Consider the following 21,255-nt stretch of genomic DNA (forward strand, 5'->3'; position numbering starts at 1 on the left):
ATTAAACTTTTCACTGATGTGGACGCGTATATATTGTTTGCGTCTTATCATTAAAAAAATTAGCAATAAATATTTTAATTAAACAGTTTCACTTTTCAGCCACGCCAGATCATCAACAACAAGTGCTACAACAACAGCTTCAACAACGTCAAAAACCACAACAACTACGACAACAACGACAATTACAAGAAAAACAACAGCTTCAACAACGTCAAAACCAACAACAACTACAGCAACAACGAGAATTACAAGAAAAACAACTGCATCAACAGCGTCAAAAGCAAAATCAACAACGGCAACAACGTCGAGAAAAACGAGAACAAATACTAATTTCTAGTTCTCAAACTCAGCAGTATAGTGGACTATCTATGCCTATGCGTCATCGTCGTCAACCAGAAATGGCCTCGATAAATGAGAACATAATCGACTTGTCGTCTCCCCCGCCAAGCCCTGTTCCTCTAACGGTTCAGGAGGCTTCTCGTGATGAAACATCAAATAATGCTGCATACATGGTTAATGGTATTTAATATTTTAGGACGCTACCCATGCATTTGTTGTCTCCGTCTTACACACTTACGACATGACAAATGTTCGTTCACTAGTTTCAATAGTATGCTATTATTTTTTCATATTAAAGTGGATTGACCTATTATAACAGTTTTAGATAATAACATTATCTGTGCTTAAGCGTTGGCTTTTATTCGATACTTTAATTTTCAAGCGAGATATGAGCATTTTTAATTTTTGATATTTCACATACACATCTTACTTGAAAATGAAAATATTGAAAAATCGCCAACGATTAAGCACAGATAATATTGTTATCTGAAAGTTTGATGATACGTCACTATAATATTAAAACTAACAATACACTATTGAAACTAGTGAACGGAAATTTGCTATGTCGTGCGTGTGTAAGACGGAGACAACAAATGCATGGGTAGCGTCCTCTTAAGATTGTCTGAAGTTATTGGAGCCTAAAATGAAACAATATTATTTTTCAAATCTTTATAAAATATAAAATCTTGATACTGATATATTGATACTGCATAAAGTTACATTCTGTTTTTATATCTAAACACAAGTAAACAGTTAGACAGTTATTATTATTACTTTCATAATAATAGACTATTAGTTTCTTTCGTCTGCTGATTTAAATTTGCGTAGTTTTTCTGTAAAGTTAATGTGTCTGCAATATTTATACTTGGTAATAAAGTAAAGTTAATCCTTGAAATTAGTTATTTTTAAGTTTTTATTAGTGGAATATTTTTTAACACTTAAATTGTTTCAATATTTATTATTTGATCAACTTAGATATAGCAATAAATAACTGGGCCGTATGTTTTTAAATTAAATTCAAATTAGTATAAACACAAAATAAAACTACTATTTTGACTTCTCATCTATATACATAGAATAAAGCAAAATATTTTTTAAATTTTATTTTTCAATATTTGCAGTATAATACAATACGCCTGTTTGTATTTAATAAATAAATAAATAATATATATGTTATTTTTTCTAGGCTGACCTTATATTCTACATTCCAATTGGTGGTGGCGTTAGACGACCTAGTCCAGTTGTTGTTTCCTTCATCGTCTATAGTGAGATGTGCTTTCGTCTTGAGTTGATTAATTACCTAAAAATTAAGATAATAAGTGGAAATTCGTAAGTATCTCAGTTCCTCCACCTTTAAACCATCATCGTATTTCCATCATTATCCTCCTAATACTCATCGAGTAGTAATCGAAAGAAGTTATTATATTAATATGTTTGTCATTTGTTTTAAAGTGAACAGATGGCCGTTTTGCGGGAGAACTGTCCCCCCATGTTACTGGATAGCGTACCGTTTTTCATGCTGTTAGATATTATTAAGCGTTGCCGAAATTAACCAAATTGATTTCCGACCCAGACAAATAATAAATTACAAAATGTCAAACTGTCATCTGCGAGTGGGCTATCAAAGAGACAACTCTCCTACTAGGAATGGAATGAATATTTTAATTCAATAAATATATATTTGTGTACATTATAATATGTATTATAAATCATAATATTAATTAAATAATAAACTGATTTTAAATTAAAAAATGAGTCATCAAGTGTATCTTTTATACTTTATCATATTACAAATCACAAATTATATTATTTTTACAAACGTACCATATACGTATCATATAGGGTAAATGGACATTTCCCCCCCCCCCCCATTTTTAATTATATTAATATTATTAGTCTGTAATTAACTTATGTGTAATAATATTAAAAAATATTTAACTAAATATTAAATAATGGTTATTAATATTAATGAATTATTAATATTAGTAAAATCCTAATATTTATAAAATCCTAATATTAATAAAACCCTAATATTAATAAAATCTTAATATAAGTAAAATCTTAATATTAATAAAATCCTAATAAAAATATAATCATAATTTTAAATAAACCTTAAAATTTGTGAAATCTTAATATTAATAAAATATTAATATTTATAAATTCCTTATATTAATAAAATCATAATATTAGTAAAATCCTATTATTCATGTTATTTGTAATTACTAAAACATTTAGATGGCTTCCCACTCGAGTTATGTATAATATATTAAATGGTTTAAATTATAAATTTAAAAACTTTAATTATTAATTAGTCATTTTACTTAACCTAACAATATTATAAGTGAAACTGTTAACTAATTATTTGGTTTATAATTCATAATTGGGTAAAAAAATAAACTTAAGATTAAGTTTAGTAACGAATATAAGTACAATACTTAAAAATATACATCTTTACATGCATAATATACAGTACAATCTCACTTATTCAGTCTTCGTTAATCCGGACATCTGGTTAGTTTAGACAGTCAATAATTTATATTGTGAATGAATATCAGTTTATTGTATAAAAACATATACAAAAATTATTTGTTGGAAGAGTTTAAAATATTGAGATACAATGTAATAAATGCTTCTTATTGAATAGATACAATTTGAAGGGATCTTATAAACTATACCCAGGGTCAAAATGCACTTTGATAACACCTTTTCACAATTTCAATTAATAATAAATTATAGCAATAAACTACTATAAGATAAACATTGCATTCATCATTATATAGTAATAGAAGTCATTAATGTTATATTGTATTTTATGTAAGTCATAATAATTAAGTATTCATTAGTTGTCTACATTTTACCATTTTACACAACATAATATTATTGATAATAGCTTAAAACCTTGCATTTATAATATATATATATTATAAAAATATATTCTAGGTACCTATAAACACAAATAAAAATCAGTTAGTTAATTAAGCTTAGCCATAAGTGATTCTAAATATTACAAAAACATCTCAGAAAAAATTAACACCTACACTAATAATTAATAGGTAGGGTAAAGGAAGGTATATTCGTGATAAATTAACTAGATGTGTAATTACAAAGTCAATTTCAGTAATTTTACTGAATTACTTAAATAAATTGTTTGATGAACATAGAGTAAAGTTAGTAGAATCTATGCAGTTTTGGGATTTTAAGTCCTTTGATAAGTTTTTATAAAAGCTCAAAAGTCATTGAGAAAAGTTAGGTAATTTTGTGATATGATATTTAATTTCGTGATAGTGGTTCGGTAATTTCGTGAGTACACAATAATTTAAATTTTTCTTTATTAATTAAGTATAACATCTGGTATAATATAACAAAAATATCAACACTTTTTTTGAATTCATAACTATTCTATCAGACTTTAAGTTCATAAAATATAAATATAGTCAGGCTTATAAGTTAACAAAATTATAATAAAACTTTCATTACTTTATATTTATATAAAAAAAAAAATAAACTTTTAACATAGGTAGCTTAGAAAATAAAATAACAGACCTACACACCTAATATTAATATATATATAGGTATATATCTTTATATAAAAAAAAAACCAAAAAACTCTTAATATAAAAACTAAATTTTTCATTCAAATTTTTCTTTAATAATTAAGTAGGTATAACATCTGGTAAACCTAATATAATAAAAAATATCAACACTTTTTGAACTCATAATTATTCAATCAGTCTTTAAGTTTATAAAATATAAATATAGTCAGGCTTATAAGTTAACAAAATTATAATAAAACTTTCATTACTTTATATTTACATATTTTTATATTTACTTATTTTTCTAAATCACATTCTTGTTGACAACATGTATCACACATAAATACTTCAACAATGTCCTCATATGTTTGACAACTCTCATGATAAGGTACTAAACCTAACCTAAACAATAGGAACATTGCACCCATTTTTTTCCATTTTTTTTTTTTTACATCACTGTTGTAACTTTGTTTACAAACACCGCACTCCCAATCATCATCTTTTGATGCATTTTTATTTTTGTACTTTTTTTAGAACATACAGGAATAGAATCCTTTGAAGTTGATGGAATAGGTTGATCAGGAGGAGTCAGACACTTTGCACTTCAATCCCTTTTTGGCCTATTAGGGTTAGGTGTGGTTGGCTCTACAGATGGAATAGTTAACAATGTTTGTATAGCAGTAATACTGTGTAGTTGAATTTCTGTACTTTGAATATCTCTGTTTGTCAATTATTGAGATGGAGCTATTGCTTCTGGAGGAATGGCATTTTTATTTAAAGGGCAAATGCCACTTTTTTTAAATGCATTTTCTATATTTTTTTAGAAAAGCTTTTAATAAATGCTGGATTCAATATTGCATGAAAAGTTGTCCGATTTGGTTTTTCTCCAGGATTTTCCCTCATAAAGTCATTTAAGCTAGTGGCTCAGTTTGACTTAAGTGGCTTGTATACTCCTACATCTATTGGTTGTAATAAATGTCTAGTATGAGCTGGAAATGTAAATAAATATATTTCATTTTCTTTTGCAAGTGTCATAACATCCATGTTAATGTGTGATGCATGTGAATTCATAAATAATATCACAGGTCGTTCACTTGGAATAGAATCAATAAAAAATTCACTATTTATCCATCCTTTTGGAGATAATTTTACTATACAGTTTGGTAAACAATCGGTTTTAAGATTATCGTTCCATTTAACGCCTTTGAATATAATTAAAGGTGGAATCCATGCACCATTAGCACATACACATCCTAAAAGTGTATGCGTTTCTCCACGATCAGCATAAGTTCTTTTATAGACATAATGTTTACCAATATCAGTTACTACTTTATTAGGCTTTACCACATAAGATAGTCCAGTTTTGCCACAATTCCAAAGACGGTCAGGCATATCTTTAATACCTAATTGGATCATTAATGTATCTAGTTTCGAATAAAAATCACTGATCATATGACTGTTAGCCATCAATGCCCTATAAGCAGCAAGATTTTCAGGAACTCTAAGTGTTAGATTATACCTTTTTTTGAAATTCACCCACCACCACTTGCTAGCAGATTCATTATCTTCATTGAAATAAGATCCACGTCCAGCTGCAGTGGCTATTTTGTGAGCTATTTTTCTTACCTGTAACACAGTCAAACCAAAGCCAAGTTCTTGCATCTTTATGATATAGTTTAATATTTGTATTTCAAGGTCTGATGTAAGTGCATATGGTCTTCCCATTTTTGGAACTAATTCAACATTATCACGTTTCAAAAAATCTTTAAGTTAACTCCATGGAACTCCATTGATTTTTGCTGCTTTGTAAATAGACATTTTTTGTTCATTGACCATTTTAGCTGCAGCTACCAATTCAAAATTGGCATATTTTCTGTATGAACCTTTTTTTGACATTATACTTTAAGATCTAAATACCACAAAATATTTTTAAATAATTAATAAAGTATATATATGTAGTAAAATAGGATTTAGATAAATTTAAAAAATAATTTTGTAAGGTAATGTAATTTCGTGATAGTAGGTAATTTCGTGATAGGCTTTACTGCAAAAATATTTGCAGATTCGTATAGAGAAACATATTATCTTCATTTAACTATATAGGTATATCGTGCTTAAAACAATTTTTAATGTCATTATATTTAATAAAAGAAACATGATTAAAAATGTAAATTCATTTGAGATGAAAACGTTAAGAAAATGTGTATCTGCGATAAAGAATCATAAGTTAAAGGAAGTCAATAAAAAAACAAAAGTTCTACCATTAAATCAAGCATGTTTTCTAGTTTGATATTTAATAAAAATAATTTACTTCCGCATGGGGTACCTTAATTGGTAACGGGCGTGACAAACCCGCGGATCCCAGTCATTGGCGTAGGGAAAGTTGCGCTCCCATCGCCCAATACACTGCAAAGTATATTGCAATAGCACCACGCTGACTTTAAGTAGTCGGCGCGGAACGGCCCTCCAATCTTGGGGGTTGAGCTTCGGGCCAACAACCCGTTCTTGCAAAAAACACTCAGTTAAGAAACCATCAAAAAAGCCTCGGAACTGGATTGAAAATGGCAAACAACTGGAATCGGAAAATGGGCTACGTATAGGAACTTGGAACGTCAGAACACTAAACAAACCTGGAGCATTGCAAAATGTACTTGACGCTTATAATAACTATACAATTGACATATTAGCAGTACAAGAGATAAGGTGGCCAAATAGTGGAAACCTAAAGAAAGACAATATAACATTATTTTACAGTGGCACTACTAATGGAAGACATGAAAATGGAGTAGGTTTTATAGTACACGACAAGATACTACCAAATGTTAAGACCTTCTCAGCCTTTAATGATAGAATTTGCTATATACGTATAGCGGGAAGGATATTTGACTTAATTATCATAAACTGCTATGCCCCAACAGAGGAAAAAGATGAAGACATAAAGGACAAATTCTATGAAGAACTAGAAAGGGTATATGACACTTTACCGTTGCACTGTATAAAGATAGTAGTAGGTGATATGAACGCGAAGGTTGGAAGGGAACATATATATAGACCGGTCATAGGACCTAACAGCTTACATGAAATTAGTAACGGAAATGGAACCAGACTGATAAATTTTGCACATTCAAAAAATTGTATAATAAGCAGTACATATTTCCCCAGAAAAAATATACACAAAGTCACTTGGAAATCCCCTGATGGAAGAACATTTAATCAAATTGACCACATACTTATCGACAGGAGATTTAGGGGATGCATAAGGAATGTAAGAACGTATAGAGGAGCTGACGCAGACTCAGATCACTACCTAGTGTATGCGAAATTTAACCTGAGACTGGCAACAAAATGGAACTTGGAAAAAAGGAAACCTACAATAAAGTACGACATTCAAAAATTAAATGATATTGAAATAAATCATAATTATATTGAGAGAATTGCACATGAATTACAAAATAATAATATAAATCAAATAAGCCATAGTACAGAAATTGATACGATTTGGAACAGAACAAAGGGAGCGGTGGTTAATAGTGCAACGGAGATTCTAGGAATGAAACCAAAAGAAAAGAATAAAAACTGGTTCAACGATCTGTGTAAGAATGCAGTTATCAGAAGAAACGAATTGAGGAAAAAAGCACTACAAAATCAGACGAGTGCATAAGAGAATATGAAGAACAAAGAAAGTTGACAAATAAAGCGTTAAGGAGAGAGAAACGTCTAAACGAAAAGAAGAAAATAGAAGAAATAGAAACCAATAGATACAACGCAAAAAAGTTTTTCAAAATGACCGGGGAAGTAAAAGTTGGCTTTAAACCACAAACAAGGATCTTAGTGGACGGTACGGGAACTATGATCACAGAAGAAAGACAAGTAATTAACCAATTCAAGGAACATTTTGAAGACCTCCTGAACTGACCCTCAATAGGGCAGGGTTTAAATCCAAGCGAGGACTGTCTAACAGCAGAAATAGATATAGACGCTCCCAAATACGAAGAAATTGATAATCTGATTAAGAGGCTTAAAAATAACAAAGCCCCAGGAGAAAACAGCATAGTAGTGGAATTACTTAAAAAAGGTGGTACGATGTTGGTGAGCAAAATTACAGAAGTTATTAAAACAATATGGAAAACTGAGACAATTCCGGAAGAATGGAAAACTGCAATTATATGCCCAATATTTAAAAAAGGTAACCCTACTAAAACTGAGAACTATAGAGGAATTTCGCAACTGGACACATGCTATAAAATTCTGACAACACTGATATTAGAAAGGTTAAACCCGTATGTTGAAGAAATAGTTGGGAATTACCAATGTGGGTTTAGGAGAGGAAAATCCACAACAGACCATGTTTTCGCGCTAAGACAATTAATGTCAAAATACTATGAATTTGGGAAGGACCTGCATCTAGTCTTTGTGGATTACAAGCAGGCGTATGATAGTGTAGACAGAGAAGAGCTTTGGAAAGCATTGGTAATTTTAGGAATACCCAAAAAGTATGTGAACCTAATAAAAGCATGTTACGAAAAAACACTATGCAGAGTGTGTTATATGCAAGGCATCTCAGATCCTTTTGAAGTCAAATCTGGCCTTAAACAAGAGGACGCGTTGTCACCTGCTCTATTTAACCTAGCCCTCGAAAAAATAATTAGAGACACAAACGATGACAGAAGGATGGAGATAAGCAATGAACAAGTTAGGTTAGCCTATGCAGATGACATTGTGCTGATGGGTGAAACCAAAGAGGAAATCATCAACTCAACATCTAAACTCATAAATGCAAGTAAAGGAATAGGATTACATGTAAACGAGGGGAAAACTAAGTATATGGTCGTATCGAGAAGACCACCAAATATAGATTCCATAGTAGTGGATAATTATAAATTTGAAAAAGTTGATAATTTTAAGTATTTAGGCGTAAACATCAACAACAAAAATGATATGCATATAGAAATAAGTGAACGGATCACTAGTGGAAATAGATGTTACTTCAGTATTATCAAACTCCTGAGGTCTAAGCTGTTATCGAGAGGATCAAAGATACTACTATATCATAGCTACCTTCGACCTGTGATAACATATGCCTGTGAAACCTGGTCGTTAACTAAAGGTGATAGCAGAAGACTTATCACGTTCGAAAGGAAAGTGTTACGAACCATTTATGGACCAATCTTCAACCCAGAAACACAGACATACGAAAGAAGAAGCAACGAAAATATTAAGTCTCTTTATAATAAGCCAGACATACTCTACTTTATTAGGAAAAAACGACTAGAATGGTTCGGACATGTATGGAGGGCAGATGGACAATTAATTAAAAATGTACTTATCAATAAAATAAATAAAACGAAACCCCTAGGACGACCCAAAACCCGATGGATTGACGTAGTTGCCAAAGATATAGAAATGATAGACCAGGACGCAACTTTAGAGACAGCATATCAGAGAGAGAGGTGGAGAGAAATTTTGATGGCAGCGATGGCCCTGAATGGACCGCTAAGCTGAAGAAGAAGAAGAAGAATTTACTTACCTTAAACACAAGTCTGGAAATAAAAATATTGGACAAGTACTCCAAAACAAATGTGCTGAACGCACGCCGACGCACTTTCCTATATCGATCGTGTTAAATAATGATCCTTTAGTGTCGCCTATCAGTGTGATTGTCCGTCGAAGCGCTAGTTGTGCGTTCGCCCTAGTAGCGCTGGATATATTATATAATTACGAGTTACGACTTTTTTTTTTTTTTTTAATGTCATTTATTTGTGAAAATTTACAATCTATACTAAAATGGTACAATAAGTAAATGTGAATGAAAGAATATAAAATGAGGCAGTGAGAAAAAGACAATGAGTAGGAGTTTCACATTAGAAATTCCTACGTGGGTGGTAATTTAGGGAGAGATAGTAATAAACACGTTGAGTTTAATGTGCGTTGAGAAGATCTCTGGGCCATTCACGTTTGAGGCGACTGGCTGGGTTGTCTGGAAGAGCGTTGGTGTGAAGTTGAGCGATGAAGGGGTTTGAGTGATGTTCCATATTGGAGTGCAGGCGAAGATAATGTTTGATTGCTGTATGTTTGATGGTGGGGATTTGGAGGTCATTATGAAGAGCAACATTTGTGACGTACCAAGGGGCTTTAGCAATCATGCGGAGGCAGATTGCTTGGAAAGCTTGTATTGTTCTAGTGTTCGATGGTTTAGTGGTACCCCAAAGAGCGATTCCGTATGACCAGATAGGTTGCAGAAGGGATTTGTAGAGTAGTAGACGGTTGGAGATGTGCATATTGGATTTCATGAGAGGCCTAAGGATGTGAAGGCGGCTATTTAGTTGTTTGCGTTTGGTTTTGAGGTGGGGGCCCCAGGTGAGCCTTCTGACAAACAATAAGCCGAGATATTTGACTTCATTTGAGTGAGGAATGATTGCATTCTCGAATATTATATGAGGACAGTCCCCGGGGTGGAGGGAGAAAGTGACATGAGAAGACTTGGAGTCGTTGATCTTGATTTTCCAAGATTTAAACCAGTGAGATAAGCTGTTCAGATGATTTTGAAGTAGGCTGCTTGCTTCGAAAGGGTCTTGATTAGATGAAAGGATTGCGGTGTCGTCGGCATATGTCCCTATTAGGGTGTTATCCGTTGTAGGAATGTCAGCTGTGAACAATGTGTATAGGAAAGGAGCGATGTCACTTCCCTGAGGAACACCGGCTAGAATGTTTTGTGTGCTGGAAAATGTGGTTTTTAATTTGACTCTGAATGTTCTGTTATTTAGGTATGATTTTAGAAGTAAATAATAGGGTGCCGGAAAGATTTTTTTAAGTTTGTATAATAAACCATCGTGCCAAACGGTGTCAAAGGCTTGAGCTACGTCGAGAAAAAGTCCTGAGCAGTATTTTTTTGTTTCTAGAGATGTAGCAATGTGGTCCACTACACGGTGGAGCTGGTGAAAAGTTGCATGTTTGGCACGGAAGCCGAATTGAAAGCTGGGAAGGGCATTTTGTTTGAGTGCGATATTCACAAGTCTTTTGAGAAGAAGTTTTTCAAAAATTTTTCCAAACGTGGGTAGTAAGCTGATTGGTCTATACGATTCAGGCAAATCAGGTTGTTTGCCTGGTTTAAGTAAAGTAATAATTAGTGCTGATTTCCAAGTGGTAGGGAAATAAGATAGCCGAAATATAGCATTAAAGATGTAGGTGAGAAGAATGATGGTTTTTGGAGGTAAGTTTTTGACTATTTTGTTGTTAATGAGATCATGGCCGGGTGACTTATTTTTCCTGAGTTTTTTAACAATTGATAGAACTTCGCCAGGAGTAGTTGGGGAGGCTGGAAGTGCCATGGACAGAGGCGATGAGATGAATTGATCAACTTGAAGCATGTGAGTATCATCAGGGGAGATTTTGTGAGGTTTAAATGTATTTGCAAGATGGTTAGCCAGCAGATCTGATTTATCTTGGTCAGTGGTAGCAAGATTGTTGTTCTGATAGCGAAGAGGGGGAATGGTAGATTCATGCTTTAAAAGAGCTTTGGTTTTTCTCCAGAGAGACCCATTTGAGGGGGAAAGAGATTGAATATGGGAGGTGTATAGTTGATTTTTATGTTTCTTGAGAGTTGACTTGAGTTTGTTGGAAAAATAGTTGTACCGTTGTTTGTCTATCGGGTAGTGAGTACGTTGCCAAGTGTTTCGAGCCCGGCGTTTTTGAGATATGAGCTCTCTTATTTCCGGAGTGGTATTTCTACTGGAGTTGTCTTGAGATGCAGATGTGGTCGAAGATATTCGAAATGAGTCTTGAATGTTGTTTGTGAGGGTGTTTATGGCAGTATCTATATCGGTGGGATTTTTTAACTTAATGTTTAAAGAGGAAGAAGTTGACATAATATTGCGAAATTTGTTCCAATCTGTGCGTTTTTTAACGAATGGGTGGAAGGGAACATTTGCTTGAATATTGAGGATGATCGGTGTGTGGTCAGATGCAGGGTCATTAAGGTTAGAAATATTTATATGGATGTGATTGGGGAGGTTAGATAGAAAAAAATCAAGATAATCAGGGTGACGATTTACGTGGGTTGGCCAGTAGGTGGGGGAGGCTGGAGAGATAACCTTAGAGCGCTTGATTGTTATAAAGTTGTGTAGAGTGCGACCTCTAGTGTTCTTTGAGCGACAGCCCCATGCTTCGTGCTTCGCATTAAAGTCTGCACCTATGATGTATGTGTGATTAAGTGTTTGAAGAAATAGTGACAGATCTTCTGCCGGAAAAGGTGATCCAGGTGGGAAGTAGGCTGATGCAATAGACGTGGGTATGGAGTTAATATTTATAGATGTAGCGACTATCTGCATGTGTTGGTTAGATTTAGGATGAAATGGTGAGTGTGGGATTTTAGTAGAAATTAGTAGTGCGGCACCAGCATGAGCTGAGTCATCGGGGTGATTGGCTTGGAGGCAGTCGTATCCGAAAATTTTAAATTTTGAACTGGAGGTGAGATGAGATTCGGAGATGAGAGCTATATCTATGTTTTTTTCTGCGAGAACAAGTTTAAGTTCTTCCGTGTTATTGGTGATTCCATTTGCGTTCCATTGAAGAATGTTTAAGGCGGATAGCTTATTTTCTGCCATTGTTTGAGATAAGTTTTTCGATGAGTGATGTAAGTAGGGATATCAGGGGATTGATTAGAGATCTGAATTCCATGATGAAAGACGTAAGCTGATCCGTTGTGTTATTCGGAACACTAGGGATAGGAGATTCTTGATGTGTTCTGTGTGAATGATTGGGCGTATTTTGTGGCAAGGGAGGGAATTCCACGTTGGTGTTTTTGTGAGGTTCTTGTGAGGAGGAAGATGTTTGGTGGTTCGGTGCGTTTTTGTGCCAGGGATTCGATGGTAAGTGTTTTCTATTTTTGCTGAGTTCTTTGTGCACTGAGCAACCTTTGTAGTTGGCAGGATGTGGGCCGCCGCATAGGGCACATTTGGCGGGTTGGGTTCGATCTTTTTGGCATTGTGATGAGTCATGGGGATCACCGCAGCGAACACATCTGGGGTGGTGGTTGCAGTAAGTGCGTGTATGACCATATGATTGACATCGAAGGCATTGGGGAGTGTCTTTTTTGGGACGAGGAGCTTTGACTTTTACTTTTGAGTAGCATAGGAGTGAAAGCTTGAAGATATCAGGGTTGTTAATATCCGGTTCTAAGTCAATGAAGAACATAGGGAGAGGTGCCTTAGATTGTCTGTGAAGTACATTCATAATATTTCTGGGTTGGAAGCCCAGTGAGGTTAATTCATCTTTTATGAAAGATATGTCCGTGGTAGGGTGGAGATTTTTTATCACAATTCTGTATGGTTTAGATTCTTTGTTCTGGAATGAGTGGAAAGGAACTTGGCTTTCCTTAAGAAATTTAACTACAGATCTGTACGAGTCCGAATTAAATGTTTGTAGTTTAACCCCTTTGGTGGAGGATTTACATTCGAAACCAATAGGTTGCGTAAGTTCCTTGATTTTGGCGATAAAATTGTTGAAATTTAAATTGGATTCTATGAATATTGGTGGCGGGTTGACGGTTTTGGGAGGGGTGACTTCCTGTGACTGTTCAATATTGTTGGTGTCCATTTGAGATTCTTCATTGGGAGGGGCTAATGGAGAGAAGCGATTTGAAGAGATGAAAATACTAGTGTCTTTTTTTGGAAGTGGTGATGAGAGAGTGTTGGGCGATCTTTGACGTTTACCCGAGTCATTTGTGACTGTTTGCCAGTCATTCTCGTTATCGGAGAAGTCCAACGGTGAGTAAGAGCCCGTTTGATTAATTAAGGTTTTTGGTATAATTAACGGAGAGAGTTGTTTATTTTTTTGATTTGTAGTTTTGTTTTTGTTAGTGTAGCTATGAGAGCCGGTCGGCTGGCGATTAGCACTCATAATGATGTAGATAAGGTGAACAGGTAGTTGGCCTTGGGGAGTATAATAAAAATATACATTACCAGTGGTTAGCACCACGACGGAGTAAACGTCACGGCGGGCACAAACGACTTTGCTATCGGGAGCTGATAAGCGGAGCGCGATACAAACATACGTGTGGACTGTACGGTGTCGCGACTTACGACGGCTATCTTGTGTATTGTCCAATGACGAATATTATTTCTTATTGACTTCTGGAATATAATATATTGATATTGATGACATATTGTATAGTAATATAGTATTTAGATTATAGACTAGTCACTGTAGTATTTAATTTTTCAACATGCCCGGGCATCGTTGTATTGTTCCGGCGTGTACTTCGGGATATGACTCTTGCACTCAAAAACGCCACTTTTTTACTGTCCCTAAAGATACAATCAGACTTGCTCAATGGACAAAAGCTATACCCAGGAAGGAATTTGTAATCAAACCGAAACAATTGGTTTGTGAACTACACTTCAGAGAATCAGACATAATACGTAAAAAATTATGACGGATAAAAACGGGAAAGTACTTGCAGAAGTTAGTAAATTTGTAATTAAAAATGATCTTTTTTTTTTATTATTAGCTATTAATATATAACTGATAAAAAAAAATGATCTTATACTTATTTAATAATTTAACTCTATAACTAAATACTAATGAGTATCAGGATTCAACTTTTGTGATTGATTTATAGATCTTTAAATATTCTTATAACCAATCAATTACCTATTGCTTAATATAGTATTAAAAATAACCTAGGATTTTTAATGCATATTATTTATTGCTTGTGGAAATAAATTATATTTGTAACGTCACGGAATTTTCAGCCTCATAAATTATGATAACCATCCCTGAACATACCTATTGCTAACGTTGTTGACAAGTCAACGCACCGTTATTCTTATAACCATTAGTAATAAAAGTAGATATCGCGCGCTAATGCACAAACGACCGCAGTGTTATGCAATAAATGCTCCCCGACCCCCCCGTCATCATGCAGTGTCCGTCGCCGACGTGTCGCGGTTGCCCGTCACCCGTCGCCTCCGGCGCTTTCGTCGCGTCCGCCGGTACGGCCCGCAGACAATACTGTACTCCCACGATAATATGTACAATCCCGCAAAACGACGACACTGATCCACCCTACTACCACGACAAAAGCTACGACACCAGCAACGGCCGGACGATCAGCTCACCATCTCATCGCTGGCTATTTAATTCTTTTCTGTCTGTCGACTGGTCACCACTTAAGGCACTTATCGTCTGCCGACACACTTTATCGTCTGCCGACACAGTTTTTCGTCCGCCGATACAATTTTCGTCTGCCGACACAGTCTGTCTGCCGATTCCACCTGGCATCGACCCGGATCCGTCTTAAAAGAGTCAACCACGCTGTCCACAACAAAATGATGGGCTAAGACTAACCACGAGGGCCCGGGCGGCGGCCGGAGCGGACACGTCAACCACGTCAACCACGCAGTCAACCAGTCGTAATATGTCATATCTTTCCCCTTATCCCCCCCCCCCTTTACCAGCACGTGGGCCACACGTTATGCGAAATTCACGTTCGTATAACGTGTGTGCCGGAGGAGGCGTCGCAAGACAATTCCCTACAAAATGTATTCCCCCTGTTTCCCGACTAATGTAAACCCCGCACGCTTTCCCGGTAACCCTGTGAGGACATACCATGATTAATATGGCGTGTCGCCTCCCGTGGGCCGGGGAAGTATGCGCCAAACTTATATACTTATTGTATTTGCCATGTGCCATTATATACTTATTGTATTTGCCCTGTGCCCTTATATTATTATTTTATAACCGATATGTAAAATATACCCACATAATTACCCTAATACTATTATTATTTATTTTAATTAACTCATATTCTTTTTTCTCTCCCAACATAAATCCTCTACATTCATTTGTAGTTGCGTGTATCAAAGCCTGTGAGTTCCACCGACTTGACCCTCGGGTCTCACGCGGTGCGGCTCACAGGTCATGACGAAAGTGTTCCCCTTTCGTCATGGGTGGTTTTCGGAGCTCAAAAAAGCGACGAACTCTCACATATTGTTAAATTTAACTATTATAAGAGTTTTATTTATTTTTATTTTATTTTAACCTATCTAGGTACCTATTTTAATTTAAAATAAATATTTAATTATTGCAATTTTAATTTGTTGTAGGCTTTGTATCAAATACCTAGATTACAAGAAGGAGCAATCCCTTCTATCTTTCCAAACTGCCCAAAATATCTTACGAAACACTCAAACCCAAGAAAAGGACCTGATGTAAGCACCTATACTACGACACAGCCCAATAAAACGGACAAAAATGGCTATTAATACTCAAAAGCCAAATTATTTCCGATCTATCTGTTGACAAAGAATGTTTTAATAACACTGAACCTGAAAAACAAAATACCGCTGAACCATTTTCTTTTAAGACTATGCAAGAAAATATTAACACCATTGTTCTTCCCACAGCATGGAGTAGGCATGATATACCCAACAAATTGGTCATTTTTTCCTATTATATTACAATAGGAAATGACACTGAAATGCCCACTCCTATTATTTTCAAAAGAGTTTGCTTGAATATTAATTTAAAGGCCAGTTGTTTGGTTTTAAATACAGATATTTCTATAAACATATTTGGTATTCATGAAATAACTAGTGTTACAGTTTTGGAAGAACTTTTAAATAAATTTGATAGTTCAAATATTTGTAAAGGGTACAAAGTAGATTCATACTTGAAGACACAAAACTCTTATGTTGATCCAATTGGAAGTGTTCGACACATTTCAAGTCAATTTATTATTGAAAAAAAAGATATTTGCCAGTATTGTACCTGTGCTTTACGAAGTGTAAATCGAAAAAATCTTCGGATGTCAAAAAATATCGATACACCTTCTAGGAAAATTAATATTTTGCTTAGTTCAAGTAAACCAACCACAATTAAAAAGACTACAAATGAAGTATAAATTAATCAGGCAAAATAAAATGTCGTGTAAAATTAGATTTTGCCATTGAACAAGATGACTGGACTATAGATGATGTAGGTAGTTGAAAATAGTGATAATGATAGTTTTTTGGCACCAGGAGTTGACTGTGTAATTTATTATGTAACTGGATATTTATGCAAGCAAGTTTAATTATAATTAATTTGATCAAAAAAGTTAATTTTTTATTATTTGTTTTATATTTTTCTTTTTAATTTCAAGGCTCTAACAAAATTAATACTTTATTGTATACAAACCTAATAGTAATAACTAATAAATTATAATTGACAATATGCCTATAACAATTAATATTAAGTAATTATACCTATTACCTACATAATGGTTTATATTCATGTAATATTCAAGTAGAACTTCGGAGTTACAGTAAATGTATTTTTATTTTATGTAGCGTATAGCTTTTATTAAGTACCTAGTTCATCACTAGTTTATTTTAAAATTTAAATTGCAATTTTCAGCATTAAATGTAATTGTTTTACAATGCAATTAAAATATGAATTTAATTGTATAACAATACTGTAACGTGGTCGGGGAAACAACCAGTTAAATATAAGATATCCGGGGAGAATCGTAGGATCCTATAGATATAAATACCGTAGCCTGGGGCAGATATGTAGATATCAGGATCTTAAATATATTTAAATTACTAGGATTCCTTTTCAGTTATAATTATGTTTTATTGTCTACTAAACACTTACAAATATTAATACTCACAAATATATCAACTATGTTCTATTATACTATGTAACTGTATCGTAGTCATACGGAGTCCGATAATCGTAGTGTGTATTGAGGTCTAAGGTGCACAGCGAACTGTCTTACTAATACATTGTATGTGTTGGCGATAGGCCTTACAATTATTATGTGTGTGTTTTAATATTAATAATATATCGGTCAGCAGTTAATCGTACATACGGTAGAGTTCGTATTATATACATATGTGTCATGTAACATATTTATATTTATAATTGTTACAATACAATAAAAAATTCATAGCGTTAGTTTTATAAGTGTACAAAAATAATATACTATCATAATATTTTATTTTTAAACAGTATACAGTAATTAACAGTATACACCGATAAATATTATTACAATGAGTGAATCAAACATACCTACCCATAATAATGTACCACCTATAAGAGGCCTCACGCCCTCGCTAGGTACTGTCGTCAATTTTAGCTCAAAAGACCTTAAGTTGTAACAAAATTAAAGTTAGTTTTCGTTGTTCGATATTTATTCTGAAAAACCCAAACTCGCCAGAAAATTGTCTATAGATTGTACGGAACACTTTGTAAAAATTAAAACTTATATTATTGTAAACTGTAATTGATTACAAATTGCCTAAATTTTGTCCCTCAAATATTAGACGTAACGAGGCCCCTTAACGAAATTAATAATAATAATATCATAACTAGAGTTCGGATTTAAAGGCAATATAATCAATTAAAAAGCATTTAAAATGCCGAAAAAAAGCATTTAATTTATATAAAAAGCAATTACCTAAAAAATGAACCAAAAAATGAAATGGTTTTTTGCGTTAAAAAAAATTCACTACCATGTACTTTGATGAAGTGTCTTCGGTAAAATGTTGACGGTTTGGACTTAAAATATTTTTGTACATTGATCTTTTTACAACCACGGAAGTTATCGGGGCGGACTGACGAACAATTTTTAATCTAGTATCTATACGCATAATGAATATATTTTAATCTATAGATAGGTAGTAAGGGTGCTTTTATGAACGTTAAATTTACTGACCATACCAAATACTCGATAAAGAATTTAGTGATATCGATAAATATTGCCGATTATAAAACCTATTAAAAATAATTGACAGACGACAATGCGCAGTCTTCAGAAAATCTTATCGAATTGTACAGCTTCATTTCGACAGCATGTACATTTACAATTTTTCCAATTTTGATATATACGTTATTTTGCTGATAATCCACGTAATTTTGCGGACTAATTTTCAATTTTTGCGGACAAATAGGCATTTATAATTTAAAAGGCAAATAGGCATTTATAAGTAAAAAGGCAAAAAAGGGGGGAAAATACTTCATCATCTTACATATTAAATGACACACATTTTTGTATGAAAATGATTTATCTACTAGCTGATTCCGTGCACTTCGTTGCCCGTTAAATGTATCAACTCTATATGACTCAAACTTTGTTTAATTCGTTATTAATTAATATTCGGTGTATGGTGTTCAAAATGTATCTTAACTTTTCCGTTGCCCGGAATAAAAAATTCTGATTCGCAGCAGTACATTATTAGGTAGGCAATCTACCTGCGGTAGATCACGGCCCTTGTGCTGTTTGAACGTAAGTGTATATGATTTAACTCTAAAGTATCAAAGTTATACTAAGTTTGTCGTTTTTAGTTAATTCCACCTACGGTAGATTAATATAATCAATTTATACAAAATCCTATCCTAACCTAACCGTACTAAAATCCGATGAAAAAAAAAACAAATTTAACCATTAAAATTTCACATTTTTATAGTTAGATATTATATTATAATTTATATTTTATAGGTAAAACAAATATAGTTATTCTTTTTTTATTATTATTATAATAGCTTAAAAACTCATGGCAACCATTTACCAGACATGACACGGGATTTTTATATATAAGATTATTATTATTAAAAAAAAGCCTTTGCCTTCAAATCCGAACCCTAATCATTAGTGACCAAAATAGACACTTTGTATTACCGTTCTTTCATCACTGTACCCTATACTAAAGTTCGATAGACGATGGTTTCTTAGAAATTGGTATTTACTATATTGGAAATAATCATGAACAAAAATTATAAATTAACAGAGAAGGAATTTTTATATTTTATTTTATATTTGAAAAATCCGAATTTTTAAAATTCTCAGGTGGTGCAATTGCACAACCTAGCCCCTTCCCCCCTCGGGCGTGCCTGAGACATACAGTTAAGAAAATCCCAGGTGAGAGGATAATATCCCCCATTACCCACCCCACCCACCCAGTGCGGCAGTGCGTATAATACCCATGTACTTATACTAGTACTTAGTACTTATGCTAAATGTATTTGACCAGTTGTGGGTCGGAGAATTTCGATTTGATAATATTGTTTATTGGCAGTGCTGGGGTAATGTACAAAATAAAGTACATAATACTGTATGAGTTAAATTTTGATTTCATAATAATTGGTCATGGGCAGTGCTGGGGTAACGTTACCGCAGCACGGACATGGGAAAATCGCGTTTTCTTGTGTTAGGGGAGGTGTACAAAATAAAGTACATAATACTGTGTAATTTTGATACTCAGTTTCAAACTTGGCAGTGCTGGGGTAACGTTGCTTAAAAATATGCAATAAAAACTACGAAATATGCAAAGAAAAGTAAATTTATTAATTAATAATTTTTTAATCACTTATCATAGTCACTGTATCATGAAACACATTTTTAGCTTACTTTGCTATTTTTTAAGCATCTCGTATGAAATATGCAAATGCTATAAAATACCAACCCTGGTTATAATGTTAAAGCAAAACCACGACGGCATGGTATTTTTAATTAACAAGAATAATTATAAGTATAGAAACAAATTAAGAATTAAAACTTAAAAGAATAAAAAAAAGTATTCAATAGGTAGTAAAAAAAGTATTTTAAAAACCATTCAAATACTTGAAAATAAAAAGTATTTACAAAAATATTCAATACGGAAAAAAGTAGGTATTTGAATGCTTTTACTCAAATACTTTACAACACTGAATATAGCATGACAATAATGGTAAAACAACAACAATATAAAATGATAATACTATCGGTAACAATGCCCCAGCATTGACAGTAGTCGGTAACTCCGCGGTGGCAGTGTTCGAATATGTCTTGTCTGCGTAACGTCCCTGGCAAGTTGTAGGCTGGTCTATTCGCGTCATCCAGCGGCGCACTACTTACACCGCACAAAAACGAGTAGCAGTCCGTGATACACGGGTTATAAGTAATGATTATTAACTTAAGATACGCACCGGACACAGCCTGCGACCCATGTCGGCTTTGTTAACCAAAAAAATGTTGTAAGAGTTTCCCTCTAAGTTTGATGTTGAAGCTACCATTGGTAACATATTTTTATCCGATGTCATAAGAAATAATTTCAAACAGTGGACTTATCGCGACCCAAAATTGGGTTTGAAAACCACTCATGTATAGTATGCATACGTACAACACTTATCGTGACGGACCTGTTGCGTGTATTATTTGCACATTGCACTGGATGCGGCTCTTATCGGCATTTATACGCTGACGGCGCGCGAATGATGAAGAAGAAACAGAAGACTCAGTCACTCAGACACATGTTCTGATTCAGAATAACTTTTCATATCAATAAATTTATCGTGTTTTCACACAATTAACAAAACTTACCTGTTTTATTAAATTTCGTTTGTAAAAATATACCTACATTAT

At 33.7% G+C, this 21,255-nt stretch overlaps 2 protein-coding genes across 2 annotated transcripts; one reads left to right on the forward strand and one right to left on the reverse strand.

The window, feature by feature from the left end:
- Positions 1 to 4,796: 4,796 nt before the first annotated feature.
- Positions 4,797 to 5,597, reverse strand: LOC132939698 (uncharacterized). The gene has a single exon (XM_061007019.1). It carries the CDS (start codon positions 5,595 to 5,597, stop codon positions 4,797 to 4,799), a length of 801 nt encoding a protein of 266 aa, XP_060863002.1.
- A 592-nt stretch (positions 5,598 to 6,189) lies between these two features.
- On the forward strand, positions 6,190 to 7,533 carry LOC132939705 (craniofacial development protein 2-like). Its single transcript, XM_061007028.1, has 2 exons — positions 6,190 to 6,206; positions 6,300 to 7,533. The coding sequence occupies exons 1-2, from the start codon at positions 6,190 to 6,192 to the stop codon at positions 7,531 to 7,533; spliced, it is 1,251 nt and encodes a 416-aa protein (XP_060863011.1).
- The last annotated feature ends 13,722 nt before the right edge of the window (positions 7,534 to 21,255 follow it).

Source organism: Metopolophium dirhodum, chromosome 1 (assembly GCF_019925205.1).
Source record: "Metopolophium dirhodum isolate CAU chromosome 1, ASM1992520v1, whole genome shotgun sequence".
NCBI classification, from domain to species: domain Eukaryota; kingdom Metazoa; phylum Arthropoda; class Insecta; order Hemiptera; family Aphididae; genus Metopolophium; species Metopolophium dirhodum.

Coding starts and splice junctions, on each gene's coding strand:
- LOC132939698 (XM_061007019.1), bottom strand. CDS start 5,597: ATGGGAAGACCATATGCACTTACATCAGACCTTGAAATACAAATATTA.